At 49.9% G+C, this 20,182-nt stretch overlaps 1 protein-coding gene across 3 annotated transcripts in view; it reads right to left on the bottom strand.

Moving 5' to 3' along the window:
- The window catches only part of OLFM2 (olfactomedin 2), a 62,549-nt gene extending 43,199 nt beyond the window's left edge, over positions 1-19,350 (bottom strand). The window contains exon 1 of one of the 3 annotated variants that reach the window (XM_036849407.1): positions 19,162-19,350. In XM_036849407.1, the coding sequence (XP_036705302.1) occupies positions 19,162-19,242 (81 nt within the window). In that variant the 5' untranslated portion in view covers positions 19,243-19,350. Of the gene's footprint in view, positions 1-4,337; positions 4,573-19,161 lie in introns of those variants that run through there. The other 2 variants (XM_036849409.1, XM_036849406.1) reach the window with 2 other exon arrangements.
- Between the last annotated feature and the right edge of the window lie 832 nt (positions 19,351-20,182).

Raw genomic sequence — 20,182 nt, 5'->3', positions numbered from 1 at the left:
TGTTCATAAATATTTGGCCACTCCTTTCTGTCCAGGTCATAGTAGGACCACACTTCTCACCCTCTTTGAGGTTAAGCATGCCATGTGACTTGTGTTGGCCAATGAAATGTGAGCAGAAGTAACGTGTCACTTCTAGGGAAGAGCTTTAGGAGCCAGTGGGGGCTATGCTGTACCTTCCTTTCCCTGCGTCAACGATCATGTCACCATAGAGCCTCCATCATTCCAGGTCCATGACGACCATGGACAGAGCTCTCCAGCCAACATGGATACATAGTTCAAGCACAAAATAAACCTGTGCAGTATTAAACCACCGAGATATGAGGCCACTTGTTATGGCAGTGTTACCTTGCCTCTCTTGACTGATACTGAGTATTGGGGTCCTTCCCCCCCGCCCCCTGCACAGAAAACTGTCAAGAAAACACATAGATTCTGAACTTTGGTTCTTACTGGGAAGTCCTCAAAGAGCCTCTTGCTGATAGCTGCTCAGACCCTCCCTGTTCCTCCCATGAGGAAAACGGTCCTCCCCAAACAGAATATCCCTCTTCCATCTCCCCTTCCTTCCCTCCATCCCTCAAGGAGGAGGGGATGGACAAGGGCATAACATATAGGATGCAGGTAACTCACTTCAGGCCCCGTAATGACGGCAGCTGCTGGCAACGGGGCTGACAGCTCTTAGTCTGGTTCTGAATTTATGACCCCCAGGTGAGAAGCCATTCCACTGAAGGCTCCCATCCCACAGGGATGGTTTATGGCTGGGAGTTGGCCAAAGGTAGTAGCAGTGGCAGCTTCTCCACCCCCCCCCCCCCCCCCCCGCCACTTTCAGAGATGATCTGTAACACCATCTCTCAGAATCTCTTAGAATGCTAAACTGTTTCTCTGGATCAGATTGGGGAGGGGAAACCAGAGACAAGAATGGCCTGAGGGTCTGGGCTCACCCCTACCTCACAGAGGTCGTTTTTTAAGTCAAGACCAGCATCCAACTGGCTGCCTCATAACTGGGAATTCTCACTACCTGGGTTCCGGAACCCCTCAGCTTACCCACGTTTGTGCTCTGTAGCTTCGTACAATTCCTCCTTACTGAGCATCTACTCTGTGCCTCCTCACTTCCATCTGTTCTCCCCAATCCTTAGGAAGGTGGATTATTGATTTAGACACTTGACAAATATTTATTCCATGCCTATTATATGCTTGGCTACAATGTCAAACAGAGCAAACTCTCCTTACTGAACACCTACTATGCACCCAGCCATCTTTCCATTTGAAGATGGAATCCTTATGAAGATGTGATTGTTGATTCAGCCACTTGACAAATATTTATTGTAGGCCTACTCTGCATCAGGGCTTAGGGTTCAATAGTGAGTAAAACACAGATGTTCTCATGGATCCTATGGCTTAATGGGGACTCTGAACTCCCCTTGACTAATGAGGATATTGGAGTTTAGAGAGATTAAATAATTTCCCCAAGGTCATACCACTAGTAGATTGCAGGACCGGAATTCAACCCCAGATTCATCTGACTCAGAGTCCTGTCACTAACTGAGCATTTACTATGTCAGGCACTGAGCTGGGATTTTCAAGCATATACACACTTGACATAGAGGAGGTACTCAATTATTTTGTTGAATAAACAAAATGGGTGGATGGATAGAGAGATGGATGGATGGAAGGATGGATGCATGGAAGAATCGATGGAGAGACAGATGATGGATAATGGGTGGATGGGAAGATAGATCGGTGGAGAGCTGGATGGAGAGATGGATGGAAGGATGAAGAGATAGATGGGTGGGTGGATGGTTGGATGGATGGATGGGTAAATGGATGGATAGGTGAGTGGACGGATGGATGGGTGGATGAAAGGATGAGTGGAAAGATGGATGGATGGAGAGATAGATGGAAGGATGGATGGATGAAGGGCTGGATGGTGGACCTCTTACCCACAACAGTTCTGTGAGGTAGGAATTGTCATTCCCATTTCATAGATGGGAAACCGCAGCTCAGAACAGTGATGTCACTGGGCCAGAGTGCAAGTTGTGGAGCAAGTTAAGGGAAAGTCTGGATTTCAGCCTACGTCTATCAGACTCCCAAGGCACTTTCCTGAGCACCCTCATGTCACAGTCCCCTCCGAGGTCCTACCCTGAGTTCCTTGGCATCTCACTCCATAGAGCTCTTCTGGCAAGGCTTAGTGAGACTGAGGGATGGGGTGGGGATCAGGAATGGGAGAACTATTAGCTTTCAGCAGATGATTTCATGGAAGCATTGAATCAAGGTCCTGTTAGCTACAGATGGCTAGAGTGAAGACCAGGTCAGTTTGGGTACACACACACACTCACACTTACAGAAAAATCATGAGACACACAGGAATCCACCCACATGCATACAAACTAGGCACACACACCATTCATAGACCATAGATACACACTTGAACATATATGCACACACTTCTAAAGACATGCATGTCCACATTTATATGCACAAAACATGTACTTGTACATATTTGCAAAGACACATATACACACACAAAATCATAACTCAGAGACATGCTCTTATACACTATGTACACGTTCCCCAGACATACATGCTCTCATTTACCCATATGCTATACATAATACATGAACACATTTACACTGAGTCAAACTTTTTAGATGGTAGGGGAGGGAAATCTGACTTCTGATTTCAATGAGACACCATCTCTCTCCCCCCTCAGAAGGCAATAGCAAGAAGTCTGTCTCAGACTCATGTATATAAACTTATATGCACACATGCAATTACATACATGCAAACCCATAGTTAGGGACATACAGCTGCAAACACATCCACACCCAGACACAGCGAGTACTCAGGGACACACCCACACTCATTCTGGGATGCACCCTCATACACAGGCAGACACACTTGTGCCCTCATGCTAGCAAAGCACATAAACTTTCTCACACCCTCCACTCACACACACACCCATACACACACCATGCATAGATAGATACACCAGGACATATTCAAATATTGCTTGATGTGACAGACACACAGATAAACACTGTTTCACACATTGGCTTCAATTCTGAGGATTTAAACTGCAAGCCCTCACCTGGGCCAAGCCCAGTGACAATTCCCTCCGGGAGCTGGACAAAGCCTGAGCACAGGGCACCCCCCTCTCCACTTGCCCACAACCCTTGGGAGCAAAGACCTCTTATCTTTCAGTGTGGTGGCAGTTGGAGGCTAAACAGGGGGGCTGATGAAGTTGGCAGAACATCAAGCAAGAGAGGGAGCCCCCACGAATCCCAGTTCCAGGTATTGGGAGGAGCACCGAAACCAGATTGAAGAGGGTAAGGAATGGGAGGGAAGGGGCATATCTGGAGGAGGCTGAGGGAAGTTTGCAGTGGAGGATGTCTCCTCCCCTCTCCCCAGGACCACCATTATTAACCCCGATGGACTGCCCCCCAACACACACATCCTGCCCCCCCTCACCCCCCAGCCAAACTGTGGCTTGGGAAGCTGGAGGATGAAAGTGATAGAAGAGGATAGGATGGGACGGGGGAGGGGGCAGTCCTGCAGTTTCTGGGGGCAGCACGAGCCCCAGCCCCTGCTCCCACCCCGGTATGAGACCGGGCCTCCTACGGAGGGTCAGTTATGGGAATAAATATTCAGCACGTGGTGAGGCAGGTAATGAGGAGGGAGATGCAGGGGGTGGGGTGTTGTGCAGGGGAGAGAAAAGGAGAGACACAAAAAAAGATACAAAGTCGGAGACAGCGCGACAGAGACAGACAGACGGAGAGGAAAATAGAGAAGCAAACCAGAGGAAAAAGAATAGAGTGAGACAGAAAGAGAGAGACATAGAGACAGAGATGGGGAGAGACAGAGACAGAGAAGAGAGGGAGAGACAGACAGACAGACAAGCGGCTACTCAGAGACACCGAGACACAAACAGGGAGAGGTGCTGAAGGCGGAGACCCTCGGAGACCCCGAGACTTCCCTCTTCGGAGGTCGGGTTCCAACCAGCCGCCCGAATCTGCCCTCCAGCCCCGCCCCACTCAGCCAGGACCAGGCTGAATTCCGCAGCCCTTCCGCCTGCGCCCCGGGGCCAGAGCGAGCCTAGTACATTGCTGCCGCTCGGACACTGCCCACTAATAATAAGAAATAATAATAATAACAACAATAAAAGGCGCGGAGGTGGCTGCGGGTCCTAGGGCTCCTCCGCCTCCGCGTCCAGCCCCCAGCCCCGGGAGGGCGCTCCCCGGCCGGGCGCGCCGGGAAGCTGGGGGGCGGGGGCCCCCGGGGGCTGCTGCGGCGGCGGCGCGGGCACCACGCCCCCCGGGAGCGCCCCCTGCGCGGCGGCCACTCACGATTTTCTCGGAGGCGCCCGCGCGGGACACGGTGCCGTTGAGCCCCACGAGCGAGGGCAGCGTCTGCGACATCCAGTTGGTGACCATGGCCATGGTGCTCAGCACGGCCCCGATCTTGAGCAGCGGCACCGACATCGCGCCCCCGCCTCATGCCCCGCGGCCGCCCGCCGCGCGTCCCTTCTCCGGCCCGCCGCCTGGTGCTCGGTCCCTTGCCACCCAGCCGCCCAGGGGGCGCGAGCGCGAGCTGGGGGGCCGGGGCCGGCCGGGGGGCTCGGGGACGCGGGCTGCGGCTCGGCGCGCCCGGCGGGCTCCGCTTATAAAGCGCCGCCTCGGCCCCCCCCACCCCCTCCCGCGCCTCCCACGGCCTCCGCGCCGGGCACTTCCAGCCGCTGTGACGTCACGGCTCCGGCCCGGAGCCCGGCGGGGGGCGGGCGGCGTCCCGGCTGTCCCCACCCCTCTCCCCCGGCCTTGCAACCCCCTCTGTCCAGGATCGCCCCACCCCGCAAGGGGCCCCCTCCGGCGGCATTCCCCAGCTGCCCCCCCCCCACGCCGCGGCATTCCCAGCCCCGCCCCCCGAAGCGAAGTATTCCCGGGCCACCCTCCGCTCACAGCCCCTTTCAGAGCCCCGGGCGCTCGGCCTGCGTTTAAATGGGCAGCCGCCCCACCCCGTGCACCCAAAGCTGGCAGGGGGCCGGAGTCGCAAGACCCCACCCACCTACTGTTAGGACACCGACCCCGGCTCCCTAAAACCCGGGAGAGCAGGTATGGGGCAGGGGTCCTCCGGTGCGCTCCCTTGAATCGGGTGGTCAAGGGTTTCCTTCTCCTTGGGGAAGGGGCTTCCCTGGTACCAGGACCACTTTGGAGACCACTTGGTTGTTTCCGAACGAGGGAAGCCCAGAGTGGCGGGTCCGAAACCAACAGGCGACTACGGGGATGCGGAGTGGAGTCACTTCTGCATCTGCAGCAGGAGGACCCGAATGACTCCAAGAGGCGGCATCATAACCCCGGACGGCCGAGACGGGAGCTAGCCTTTTGCCGGCAAGTCCCAGCTGGATCTCCACTCACAACTTGGACTTGGGGTGGGGGCGGGGAACTGATACTTCGGACCTTCCTCCAGACCCCAGGGACCAGCTCCGGGGCCCGCCCCTTCGAAGGAAGGGGGAGTGCAGTGCCCCCAGCTTTGCACCCACGCACCAGCCGGCGGCGGGGCGGCGAGGCCGCCAGGAGGAGAGCCCGGCTGGTTTTAATTTCCTCTGTTTTCCCTGCACTCACGCCCCCTCGTGGCGTCCCCGCATCACCTCGCGCTGCCGCCGCGGCCGCTGCAGTCGCCCTCAGTTCGCGGCCGCGGCCGCCGCCGTATGGAGGAGGCGATGACTCAGGCCTTTCCCTGGGCCGTGGCAGCTCACCGAGGGCTCGCCTCGGGGAGAAGCGCTGAACATGGGGGTAGGGATGGTGGGGGTCTTGAACTATCCTTTTTTTCCCCTTTTTTTTAAGCTTAACAGCAGGGAGAGGCAGGTTCTGCCCCTATGTGACCTCCAGCAATGACCTCTCTCTGCCTCAGTTTCCTCATCTGCAAAGTGGGTGGTTGTAAGGACCCATGGACCTAATACGTGTAAATGGCTCCTGTGTCCTGAGAATCAAGTGAAAGCTTTATTGAACATCTACTATGTCCCAAGCACCGTAAACAACAGATTAAAAAAATGCCTGCCTGGGACTTCCCTGGTGGCACAGTGGTTGGGAATCTGCCTGCCAGTGCAGGGGACACGGGTTCGAGCCCTGGTCCGCGAGGATCCCACATGCCGTGGAGCAACTAAGCCCCAGCGTGGCAGCTACTGAGCCCGTGCTCTGAAGCCAGCAAGACACAACTGCTGAGCCCCTGCACCAGAACTACTGAAGCCCACGCGCCTAGAGCCCGTGCTCCACAACGAGAAGTCACCGCAATGAGAAGTCGGTGCACCACAACGAAGAGTAGCCCCTGCTCGCCGCAACTAGAGAAAGCCTGTGCACAACAAAGACCCAGTGCAGCCAAAAATAAATAAATTAATTAATTTTTAAAAAACGCCTGACTATGTGGAGATGAACATTCTATGGGATAAGACAGACAACAAATGGGGGTGGGGTGGGGAGTAAAATACCTAGGGTATCGGGAGGAAGGGGCATATGGACTAAGTAGGGGAGTAAAACTTTAATCGAGGTGGTTGGGGAATGTGACATTTGAGCAGAGACCTGAAGAAGGTGAGGGAGGGAGCCATTTGGATATCTGAAGGAAGAGTTCCAGGCACCAAGAACAGCAAGTGCAAAGGCCCTGGGGCAGGAGAATAAGTGTTCAAGGAACAGGAATGCGGCCAGTGTGGTTGCAGCAGAGTGAGCTGGGGCAGACTGGGGGGAGATGATGCTTGTAAAGCACTTTGCCCGGTGTCTGGAACATGGTGTTTCATAAATAGTAGCTGACATTGTAATTATTTGCAACTGACAATGAGCTTTAAAAAATGAGATGTCTCCTTGCCTACTTGTACTACAGCTTGCATTTATGAGTGCTGAACACTTTGCAAATACACTTGCTGAGTACTGGATGCAACCTCCCATGAACAGTACAGCAACTTCCCTATTTACAAGAGAGGAAACTAGGCTCAGAGAGGAGAGGGGACCAGCTCAAGGTGACCCAGCCCATAAATGGGAGCCCAGGATTTGGACCTAGGTGGGTCTGATTTCAGACCCCAAAACCACTGGGCTCCAAGCCCTCCCTGTTTAGATAATCTGGAACCCAATGATACTCTCTCACTCTCTCACCATTGGTGATGTAGGAAACTCCCCTGCCTCCTCCCAGCCAAACTCCTCCAAGGAGTGGTCTACACTCACATCTGCACTTGCTGTCTCTGCTTCCTTACCTCCCATCTCTTGTATGCTTCCAAAACTCCTCTCACTAACGGCACCAGTGACCTTACAATTGCTGGTCCCACAGCCTCACACAAGCCCTCATTTAGTCCCTCTCACAGGTAAGTCTTCATGAATCATTCCCTCCTTTTTGAAAGTCATTTGTCCCTTGACTTCAAGGCTGCACTATCACTGTCTCCTGCCTTCTCCCCAAATGTCTCCCACGGCTTTGTTCTAGGTCCCTAGCCCCAGTCATTCTGTATACTGTGCCTGGACCATCCATCACACTCACATGCAGGGTTTTGGTTCCATTTGGCACACTCCCACCTCAGGACCTTTGCACTTGCTGTCTGCTCTACCCAGAGCATTATTACCACAGATACACATGTGGTTTGTTCCTTTACTTCATTTATATTTCTGAGCTATCATTGTGCAAGTCAGAGCAATGCCCTAACCTTCTCCAGAAAACTACATTTCCCAGGTTCCCTGGTACACTGGCTTCCTGTTAGTCTCACCCAATGAGAGGCACTGGAGGGAGACGGGAGGGTCGGGAGGAAGGGAGAGGCCAGGGTATTTCTTCTCTCTCTTTCTGCTTAGGGTGAGGGTGTGTATTCTGACAGTGGCTATACCTACTCCATGATCCCATGATCCCAGCTCCCACACAAGAACCTTTTCTTCATCACACCACCCTTTTGTCATGTCCCGCCAGTAGCTTTTTGTGCTGTGGTTTATTCTGGATCATCCCATCAGTTTGGCTTCTCAACTCTTCCGTCTCACACTTAACCAATTCTCTATATTAAATTTCCTCTCTTTGAAACACCTAGACTGGTTTGTTTCCCTGATTGGACTCTGAGTGATCTGGCTATTGTATCCTGAAAGACATCCCCTGGCCACCTCATCTACAATAGCAACCCCTCTGCCCCTGTCCCCTACTCTGCTCTATTTTTTTGAACATTTATCAACATGTGACATTATATTGTACTTTTATTTGTTTATGGTTTGTCTCCTCCACTAGACTTTCAGTTCCACAAGGGCTCCTACATGTCTGTGTTTTTTACAGCCTCATCCCTAGGGCTTAGCACAGTGACTGGCCATAGTAGGTGCTCAAGAAATTGTTTTTTGACTGACTAAATGAATCTACAGCTGAGGCTCCCAAAAGCATTTCTGCAGCCCAGATCTCCATCTAGAGCTCAAACTCCTATGCCCACCTGCTTCTTGGACATCTCCACTTGTGTGTTTCACAGGACTAATAGCACATGACACCCACCAGAACAACCTCAATCAAAAAGACAGGCAGTACCAAGTATCGGTGATGAAGTGGAGAAACCTAAACCGCTTTCTAGTGGGAACATAAAATGATGCAACTACTTTAAGAAACAATTTAGCAGTTTCTTAAAATGTTAAACAGAAATTTACCATAAGACCCAACAATTCCATCCACCCAAGAGAAATGAAAGCATATGTCCACGGAAAGACTTGCATGTGAATATTCATAACAGCATTGTTCCTAATGAATGAAACAATTCAAATGCTCATCAACTGGTGAATGGATAAACAAACTGTGGTACATGCATACAATGGAATGTCGTTCAACAATAAAAAGGAACGAACTACTGATACATGCTACAGCATGGATGAACCTCAAAAATATTTTGCTAAGTGAAAGAAGTCAGACACAAAAGGCCACATTTTGTATGATTAGTTTACACAAAATGTCCAGAGAAAGCAAATATATAGAGACAAAAATTAGATCAGTGATTGCCTGGAACTGGGGATGGGGTGGGGATGGCATGAGGGGTCTTTTGCGGGTGATGGAAATGTTCTAAAACTGGATTGGGGTGATGTTTGTACAACTCTGCATATTTACTAGAAGTCATTGAGTAGCACACTTAAACGGGTGGATTTAATGGTATATAAATTATATCTCAATAAAACTGTTTAAAAGGGGGAATATCCCTAAACTTTCCCTGCAAGTTCCCTCCCCCCAGGAGCCCTGCACTGACATGAGAATGAGTCCTTCCTTAAATTTTGCACCCTAGATTTCTTGCTTGCCTCACCCTGGTCCTGGCCCAAATGTACCCACAGTTAGAAACTACAGATAATGCCCCTCTCACCTTCCTTCTCTTTCCCTACTCCTCCATTCAAATTATCACCAATGCCAGCTGAAATTGATGTAGAAATATCTCCGGAAAGAATCCCTTTCTCATTGTCACCATCATTACTCTAAACATCGTGTTGGGGAGTGCTACAGATTGAATGCCTGTATCCCCCCCAAATTCATATGTTGAAAGCTAATCCCCAGTGTGATAGTATTTGGAGATGAAGTCTCTGGGAGGTGATTAGTTCAAGAGGGTGGAGCCCTCATGTATGGGATTAGTGCCCTTATACAGAGACCCCAGAGAGCTCCCTCTCCCTTCCATCATATGAGAACACAGTGAGAAGACACCAAGAAACTGGTCCTCACCAGACACCAAACCTGACAGCACTTTCACTTTGATCCTGGACTTCCCTAACTCCAGAACTGTGAGAAATAGATTTCTGTTGTTTATAAGCCACCTAGTCTATGGTATTCTATTATAGCAACCTGAACACACTAAGGCCAGGTGCCATGAAAAGAAATCTTTTTTCCCTGACCTGAAAATTATCAGGAGGAAAAAAGTTCATAACTCTCAGAAACAATAACAATAATTGCTAAGGTTTATTGAGTACTTATCATGAGCTTGGCACCATTTGCAACAATGTACATGTAATAACTCATTTAACCCTCAGAATACCACTATGAAGTAGATAGGGTTAAATTCCAATTTTTTTAAATGAGGAAACAGTGGCACAGAGATGCTAAGAAACGTTTCCCAGCCCCCAGAAATCTATCCCAGACAGTCAGGCTCCAGAGTCTGGAGCCTGTTCCTGGGTCATTTGGCCCTATTCAAAGGGGAAAGAATACATGTTGATCCCTACCTCAAGCCACATACAAAAGTCAATTCCATGTAAATTTTATATCTAAATGTGAGAGATAATAAATCTTTTAGAAGTAAATATAGAAGAATATCTTCATTACTCTGGGGTAGGCAAAGATTTCTAAAACAGGACACTAACAAGCACTAACCTTGAAGGAAAAACAGTTATTATTTAAACTACATTCAAATTAAGAAATTCTATCTATCAAAGACATCACTAAGAGAATGAAAAGACAAGCTACATAGTAGGATAAGATATTTGCAATCCTATGTCCAACAAATAACTGATATCCTAATTTTTAATTTATGTAAAAGAGAGAGAAACACAGATATAAAATTTGGATGTACAAAAACACATATTCTTACAAATTAATAAGAAAAAGGCAGACAACCTAATAGAGAAATAAGCAAAAGACTTGAGCAGGCATTTCACAAAAGGGGATACTCAAGTGGTCAATAAGCATGTGAAAAGGTATTTAAATATTATTAGTCATCAGGAAATGTAAATTAAATACAAAATGTGATACCACTAAACACCCATCAGAATGTCTAAAGTGAAACAGAAAGACAACACCAAGTGTTGGTGATGATGTAGAGCAACTCGAATGCCCAGACACTACTAGTGGGAGAGTAAATTGGTAAACTCTGATGAGTCTTTGGAACTTTCGAAGACTGTTCAGCGGTTATCTCCTAAAGTTCAATATATTCCTCCCCTATGACTCAGCAATTCTACTCCTAGGTATATACACTTGAGTCTCACTATTTGTGGGTTCCATATTGTCAAACTCGCCTACTCACTACAATTTATTTATAACCCCCAAATCAATCCTCATGGGGCTTTTGTGGTGATTCATGGACATTCACAGGGTAGCAAAAAATTGAGTCACTGACACACAGTTTCCCAATGGAGATCCACCACAGCCATGCTCTGGCCTTGTTTTAGCTCTCATAACTGTAATCAAGTGTCTTTTTCACAGTCTACTTAGTGCCAAAATTTTCACATTCTCGTGCTTTTTATTGGTGATCTCGCTATTTTAAGTGGCCCCATGCACAGCGCTAAGTTCTGTCTAGTGTTCTAGGCGCAAGAAGGTTGTAACGTGTCTTCCAGAGAAAATACAACTTGTCGATAAGCTTCACTCAAGCATGAGTTATAGTGTCTTTGGCAGTGAGTTTGATGCCAATGAATCAACAATGTATATTAAATAAGGTGTTTTTAAACAGGAACATTCATAAAAGGAGGTTGCATATTGTTTGGTCAACAAAAATGTCGTGACCAGAAGCTTGCAAGAATCTAACCCCACAATGATTCAGTATTCACTAATTCAGTATTCACTAATTCTTTATAGAACATAATTACTGCGAATAGAGAATCTACTGTACATATATACCAAACAGAAATGTGAACAAGCATTCACTAAAGACGCGTCAGAGTGTTTATTTCAGCACTGTTTGTCTCAGCCACAAAGTTCACCAACCCCAATGCCAAGAAACAGTAGCATGGATATACCACATGCGATATATTCACACAATGGAACACCATAAAGCAACAAAAACAAGGAATCAATCACAAAACAATAATATGGAGGAATCTTACAAACATTATGTGGAGCAAAAGAAGCTGGGCACCAAAAACTACATGCTTCATGACTTCATTAAGTTAAAAAGTAGGTCAAACCAGTGCATAGTGAAAGACATCAGCTTAGCTGTTACTCTTGAGGGGGCAGGTGGCAACTAGAAAGAGCATGAGGGGGTTTCTGGATTCTTGCAAAGTTCTGTTTCTTGACCTAGTACTGGTAACATTATGTCACTTCGAGACAATTTATCAAGCTGCACCTTTATGATTTGCATACTTCTTTGTAGATATGTTTTATGTCAAGAAGGAAGTTTACTGAAAAATATGAATTAAGGTATCAAGTATAAAACATAAGGGTCATTTCTGTTTGATGTGCAGCAGGTAAAAATGCTAGAAGTTCCAGTAGAAAAGCTAGAAAACATAAACCAAGCAAAACTCACTGTCCTTTGTAAGAAGCCAAGTGGTCTCTGTCAACCAACTCTGCCATCTTGGTCTCCATGGTACTTCATTCACACAGAGGAAAGGCATGAATTTACGTCTGCACATACACAGCTTTGCATCCCTTGGAACACAAATGGTGTTAATCTTCTAGCCTATGCCTGCTTTTAGTTTTTTCCTTGGTTACAGCAAATGTTTGGAAATGGTGTTGAATTCTCCCTGGAATTCTCTCTCTTGCCATCTCTGCTTTCCTGCCTGCTTCAGAATTCCAAGAAGAGATTCCAAAGGAGACAGTAGTCCTGGCTGAGGACCTTGGACACCAGACAATGAGAGGTACATTCCCCCTATCCTCCCCCAAATATTAGTCCTACTATGCCTCTGGCTGTCACCAATTTGCCTCAGGTCTTGCTAGCTCCTGAAATAATTCTGTCTTCACACCTTTACTGTCCCTACTCTAGTTTCAGCCAAAGGATCTGTCCCTCGCACAAATCCAACCATGTCTCATTCCTGGCTTTAAAACCTTCTATTTAAACAACAAAAAAGCAAACATCCCAGTTTTGAAAAGGAACAGAGGACTTGACTAGACATTTCTCCAAAGAAGATACACAAATGGCCAATAAACACATGAAAAGAAGCTCAGCATCACTAACTCTTAATAAAATGCAAATCAAAGCCACCTTACACCCCTTAGGATGAGCTAGAATCAAAAAGTCAAATACTAACAAGTGTTGGTGAGGATGTGGAGAAAATGGAACACTTGTGCACTGTTGGTGGGAGTGGAAAACGGTCCAGCCACTATGGAAAATGGTATGCATGTTCCTCAGAAAGTTAAACACATTATTATCATACAATCCAGAAGACCCACCTCTGGGTATACACCCAAGAGTTAGAAGCAAGGTCTTGAAGAGATATTAGCACACTCATGCTTAGAGCAGCATTATTCACAATAGCCAAAGGTGGAAGCAGCCTAAATGTCTATTGAAGGATAAATGGATAAACAAAATGTGTTCCAACCATACAATGGAACATTATTCAGCCTTAAAAAGGAAGGAAATTCTGACACCTGCTACAACATGGATGAACCTTGAGGACATTATGCTCAGTGAAATAAGCCAGAAAGACAAACACTGCATGATTCCACCCATGTGAGGTCCCTAGAGGAGTCAAATTCATAGAGACAGAAAGGAGAATGAAGATTGCCAGGGGCTGGGGGTAGAGGATGGGGAGTTGTTGTTTAGTGGGTAGAATTTCAGTTTTGCAAGATGAAAAGAGTTCTGGAGATGGATGGTGGTGATGCTTGCACCACAATGCAAATGTACTTAACGCGACTGAATTGTACACTTAAAAATGGTTAAGATGGTAAATTTTATATTCTGTGTATTTTGCCACAATTTAAAAAACGCTTTTATTTAAACACACACACACACACACACACACACACACACACCCTTACTTGGCCCTGAGAACGATTCCACAGTGGGCTGTGTCGCACCCCTCCATTTCCCCAGTACCTCGCTCGGTGTCATTCACATAGGAATTACTAGAGAAATTCAGACTAGAAAGAATCTGGCTCATCATGTGCTCCCCGTGTATTTTTCTTGGGCATAACCAGGGTCCTCTCAGCACCTAAAAGGTAAGAAGCTATCTGCCATTTCACTCAATGGCTTCAACCGACTTTGCCTCTTGGTTTCTTTCTTCTCACGCTGCGACTCCCTGTCTTCTCATCTGTCAAGCAGGGCTTAGATGCTAACAGGCACTGAGACCCTCCTGGGTTTCCCAGAAGCAACACAAGTCAGGTTCTGCACACAGACTTCATGGAACCTATTCTGACTCCTCTCTGTTCCTCTGGTTTCTCCTTGATTTGTGGCTCAGCTCTGGATGGATGAGGTTGTGAGACAGACCAGGCTTCTGCTCTGGGAGTGAAGATATGTCAATGTTCTTGGACAAGAGTTCCTGAAAAATGGGAACAAAATCTCCTGCCCTTGTCACAACTCCCTTCTCCCCAGCACAGCCAGGCTCAACTTTAGAGAAGTTAAATCTTCCATCCCAGTCCTTGAGAGCTCAAGCAGTCACCCAGCCTTGGTGTCCGGTATAAGGCTCAAAACACGGAAGGCTCACAATGGATGCTTTCTAAGTGAATACATGAATGCATGAATACATGAAAATAGCAAGTTACTGCCTCCCAGGCACTGACACTGAATTCTGGGGACACAGAGTCATTGCCAACACCAATTGCTGGGATTATCAGAAATCCACACACACGCCCACATGGTCAACCTGTATGGACACAGAGTCCCTGTGCCCACACACCCACAAACATGATTATGGCACACACGTGTCCCTATGTCCAGTTTGGCCAATGCCAAGTACACTGTCCCTAAACATACACACACACACACACCCATGGACACTACAGACACACTCCTATAGGGCCAGAGTTACAGTGAGGTGAGTCATGCAAGAGCAGAGGTGGATCCTGCCTTTATTTAAATTTTGATATTTTGTTCATCATGGATTTTTTGCATTAATTTTGATTTTCTTAAAATATTGCATTAAAATAGTATTTATCTTGGTCTCTGAGGCTTTTGGCACTCCCTTCCATCTTGCACCCAAGGCGAGTGCCTCGTTTGCTTCACACCCTGGTCAGGACCCTGGCTGACACACATACGCAGGGGCATCTCTGCACAAACCTCATTCTACCACTAGGTGTCGCCCCAGCTCCTTGATCTTAGGCTCAGCATCAACACCGCCATTCCTTAGGAAGAAGATGTCCAGTTCACTTATCATCTGGGAGTCCTCAAGATTTCCTTTTACTTCCATCCACCCGGGACATTTGCATTTTCTAAAGGCGCCCTGGGGGGAAACAGCATCCTAACCCCAAATAGTGGTGCCCTGCAATGGTGGAATTTTAGGCACAGATGAAGAAGATGGGTTTTCCTGATGCCTCGGATCCAGGAGCTGTGGTCGACTTGAAATGGGTATGGGATAGCCCAAGGGGAGGGTCGTTCCCCCGACCCTCCCTTGGCACAAGATTTCCACTGTTTGAGAACGAAAGAGACTCTGTGGGAGGAGGAGGGGGATTCATCCATTCATTCAACAGATATTCGTTGAGCACCTACTATGTGCCAGGCTCTGCTGTAGGCATTGATGATACAACAGAGACCACTGGACCCTGATGAGCTGCCCCTCTAAAGGAAGACAGACAATAGGTGAAGAAACAAATCCTGGAAATGTAGTGACAAAGCCTATGAAGAAAAATAACACAGAGTAAGAGCTCAGAAAGTGGCAGTGGGAGGTTATTTTTGATGGCCTCTCAGAGGAGGTGACATATAAGCAGAAAGAGAGGGAGGAAGTTGAGTAGCTACCTGGGGGATCAGTGTCCCGGGCAGAGGAGATGGCAAGTACAAAGGCCCTGGGGCATGCACTGTAAACTGAGCTACTCCTCTTGTCCCATCCTGTGGGGACCCCAGGAAAGAGGTGACCTCAAACCCAGATAGTACCAAAGATGTAGCTAGATCTTTTTATATATATATAAATTTATTTATTTTATTTATTTATTTTTGGCTGCGTTGGGTCTTCGTTGCTAAGCGTGGGCTTTCTCTAGTTGTGGCGAGCGGGGCCTACTCTTCATTGCAGTGCACGGGCTTCTCATTGCAGTGGCTTCTCTTGTTGCAGAGCACAGGTGCTAGGCACGTGGGCTTCAGCAGTTGTGGTACGCAAGCTCAGTAGTTGTGGCTCGCGGGCTCCAGAGTGCAGGCTCAGTAGCTGTGGCACACAGGCTTAGTTGCTCCGCGGCATGTGGGGTCTTCCCGGACCAGGGCTCGAACCTGTGTCCCCTGCATTGGCAGGCGGATTCTTAACCACTGTGCCACCAGGGAAGCCCTGTAGCTAGATCTTAAGGAGGACTTCCCAGTGGTCAGGAAGGGGGCATCTTTCCCACGGGTAAGATGGTGGGCCTTGGACCTGTCAAGCTCTCTGGTAGCTCCAGACCCTGGAGGGATGGACAACTCCTCTGACAGGTCCTACTCCCCTGTTCTCAGGGTCAAATCCAAACTGCTGTCCACGGCCCACAGGTTCCCACTTGGTCGGTCCCTCCTGGCTTCCCTGGCCTCATCTCCCCCCAACTTCCCCTTCACTCACACCTATCCAGCCACATCAACCTCTCTGCTGCTCCCCGAACATACCATGCTTGTTCCCACTTTCAGGGCCTTTGCAATTGCTATTCCTGCTTTGAATGCTCTTCTCCTGGATACAGAAGGCATCCTTCTCTCACTTCCTTCAAGTGTCGCCTCAAATACCACCTCCTTAGAGACACCGCCTCTACCACACCTGCTAAAATAGCCCCCCACTCCACCACCATCACACTTTAATCCCCTTCACCCTGTTTATTATTCTTCATGCCACTTGCATGGTATTTTATATTGATTTAGCTGTTGACATTGTATTATATATTTATTCGATTCCTGTCTGTCTCTCCTGCAACAAGGTCAGCTCCAGGAGGGCAGGGATTTGATGACTTGGTTCATGGCTATATCTCCAATGCTTCGTCATATCTGTTGATTGAATGGACAAATGAATGATTTCTAGAAAGGACCCCTGGTGGAGACCAGGGCCCATCAAGGACCGAGGAGGGGGTTCTGGGAAGCGATGGAGGGGACGGAGATGGGACAGAGCATCCATTCTCCAGACCTCTTCCTTCCCTGGGGCGCCAGGCTGGGTGGGAAAGCTGGGGCACACAACACTGTAGTGCCCATGGCCGCCTGGAGGCACTGTAGTTGGTGGCAGGACCCTACCAGCCTCACCCCAACTGATTACCCCAGCTTAGCTCCGCCCCACCGGCCATTTAGCCCCACCTCCACTGAACCCAGTTTAGTCCCACCCCCCAAAGAGCCTGGTATAGCTCTCATGCATCTTCATGCTAGCCCTGCCCCCAAGCATCTCCCATCCTCCTCTGGGGTCACCCAACATCACCTCTCACTGCACTCTCCCACACCCTTAGGCAATCTTGGTGAAGAAACAGGAAATCTAGAGTTTCCTAGGGGCCAGCAGGGGTGGAGGACAATCCCCAGGTGGTGGTTCCAAGGATCCTTCTTGGAAACCCAATTCAACTTCACTCCTGGTGCATTTTTAGGCACCATTCTCTCAAGCGTATACCTCTTTCGGTCTCTCGTCTCTCACTCAGCTGACTCTCTTTACTTCTTTGGGGCTCACATATCAGTTGAGCACCCAGTGTGTGTGGCCTGATGCTTGGTTCTGAGCACACTTCCCATCCCAGCCAGTATGTGGGTCCTGAGACGGAGAAACAGAGGAGTGAAGGAGGGGACCTCACGAGGTCTCCCTGTAGCCTGGAAATCTTTCTATCTAGAGTCTGATCTCCATCCCTCCCAATAGCCCCCCTCAGGGTGGGTACAAGGGTCTGATTCTTCTCTTGACCAGGAAAGAGAAGATGCCAGGACTGTTTTTCCTCTGAGCTTCTACCTAGAAACCCTCCTAGTGTTTACACAGGCACTGTTCACACCCATGGAGTGGATTATTTAACAAGAGGGTAAATGTGTGGGCTCAGGAGCCGGACTGCCTTGGTTCAATCTTAGCTCTGCCACTCCCAAGCTGTCTGAGCTTGAGCAAGTGACCTAACTTTTCTGTGCCTCGGCCCCCCCCACCTGTAAAATGAAGGTAAGAATAGCACCCGCTAGTAAGCTGCTCAGAGGATTAAATGTCTTAGCTCATTCGGTGTGCTTGAAACAGTGCCCAGCATATAATAAGCACTTAATAAGTGTTAGCTGTTATTATAATTATTTTATTATTTTGGATTCCAGTTTCCCTCTGAGCTCCTGAAGATCTGAGAACTTAGGGGGCTCCCACCCCCAAGATGGAGGAGGAAAGAGGTTTGCCAATAGCATTAGAAAGCTGGGACCACCCACCCCCAGCATTTTGAAAAGCCCCCCAAGCTTGCCCAAGAGATGAGGTACCACGGAGAGGGAGACGTGCTCCTGTGAAAGCATGTAGTGTGCAAGGCACCAACACACACACACGGAGGTACACGTTCGCACACACAGCCCTTGCCCCGCACACCCCCTTTTAGAATGACTTAGGTACAGAGTGACACATGGTTACCCAAAGCTCCCACACAGCCACACACCTGGTCACCCACATTTTGTACAACACCCGGGCAGATGGGCCAGAGTCACGGGGACACTGACACACACCGTCCTTTATACACAGCCACAGCTGCCCACATACCGCTGGGATTAATACAGTCCTCACGTGCTGCCACACAGCCAGTCACACACAGATACACAACTCCCGGTCTCAGGCTCACAAGCCTTCCACTGTCACATCGGCCCTCCAAGTCACAGCCTCCCACTGTCACATACAGACTCTGCCTCAGGTACAAACACCCTCCCCCAGTCATGCCCCAAGTCATGCACGGTTGGGCACACCTGCACAGCCATACACGCAAACTCTCACTCACACCCAGCTGTGACACAAAGGCACACACGTTTACCCAGCACCCTCCAGCACTTCACACACGTCCCCGTCAGTCACTCACACGGGAGTCCCGCCCCCTTGCCCACCTTGGGGGTGCGGGCGAGGAGTGGGGGGCTATAAAAGCCAGGCACCGCCTGCCATGATGGGGGAAGTGAAGGATAAGCGACACACAAGGCCCCCTGAAGTCCCCCCACGACCCCACTTAGCTCGAGCGAGATGGCGGGTGTCGGCTCCGGGTCACCGAGAGGTTGAGAACCCCAAAGCTGGGATCAGGTTGTCCCCCAAACCATCCCAGCTCTGAGGCCGGATCTGAAGCTCCCCTTCCCATTCCCAAAGCCAGGGTGGACGTCCCGGCCCCTCCCTCGCTGCGACGCCCCCTCCCTCGCAGCCCCGGGGGGGCTCATGGAGCCCCCAGTCCCGTTTCTGCGGGGCCCCCTGAGCCCCCGGCCCTTCTGGAGCCCTCTGCGCCCGCACCTGCCTGCCGGGCCCCTACCTGTCCGGCGAGGCCTGAACACAGCAGCAGCAGCAGCGGCAGCGGCGGCGGCGGCGGCGGCGGGACCGTGAGCGGCCACATGACGTGCCCCCGGCCCGGCGTCCCGTCCCCCGCCCGCCCTAGCGACGCCTCGGCACGGGGACCGCCACCATGCGCTACCCCGCCCGCCGGGCCGGGCGACCCTATGCCGCCGCCTCCCCCGCCTCGCCGGCGGCTGGGATTCCGCCCCACCCCCGCCCCTCGCTCGCTGCGAGTCTTTGTTGCGGGCTCCGCCCCCCGCCCCGCCCCCAGCTCATCTTCGGGCGCCGACGGAGTGGGGTCTGTGGTCGGCGAAGCGGGGCGGGGTGGGGTGGAGGGGTGTGTGTGTGTGTGTGTGTGTGGAAGCCGGCCCCCGAGAGGGTAGCTGGGGTCGTGACCCAGAACCCCAAGGCCAATATGGGGGTGGCTCATGGAGATGGGGAGTGTGAGGGGGGTTCCTTCACGTGGTAGTCAATTTCACCCTCCCTGGACATTTCCTACGTTATAAATGGGGTTGGGAGAGGGATCAAGGGGCAGGGGGAGTAGGAGGGAGGCCTGGTAGCAAAGAAGAGAAATTGAGAGGCCTCCTCTTTAAAAAGCTCAGGAGTCAACAGAGAAACTGAGGCAGAGTCTGTGAAATTAGACTTCGAGGGAGTTCGACCCTGGTTCTGTCACTTCTTGGCCATGTGACCCCAGGCAAAGAGCTTTCCTTCTCTTAGGAGGCCTGTTTCCTCTTGAGGTGTTGGGGACTTCTGTGACTTATGAGTGAACGGAGCACCTAACCAGCGCCCAATCCCCAGAGGGCATTACTACAATGAAGCGTGGGGTTGAGGACACTGGCCATGGGATGTGGGACACAAAACAGAATCTGAGCCAGGAAAGGCCTCTCATCATCCCTCTCCCTCTTTTTCCCAGGTGGGAGATGATCTTTTGCTGACTCCTCAGGCCAAGCCTGCATTAGGCATGGGATAGGAGAGGGGTATTGGTTGTTGGAACCCACAAG

This window comes from Balaenoptera musculus, chromosome 3 (assembly GCF_009873245.2).
Source record: "Balaenoptera musculus isolate JJ_BM4_2016_0621 chromosome 3, mBalMus1.pri.v3, whole genome shotgun sequence".
Classification (NCBI taxonomy): domain Eukaryota; kingdom Metazoa; phylum Chordata; class Mammalia; order Artiodactyla; family Balaenopteridae; genus Balaenoptera; species Balaenoptera musculus.
Note: the sequence above shows the minus strand (reverse complement) of the source record. Positions and strands in the feature narration are given on the sequence as shown.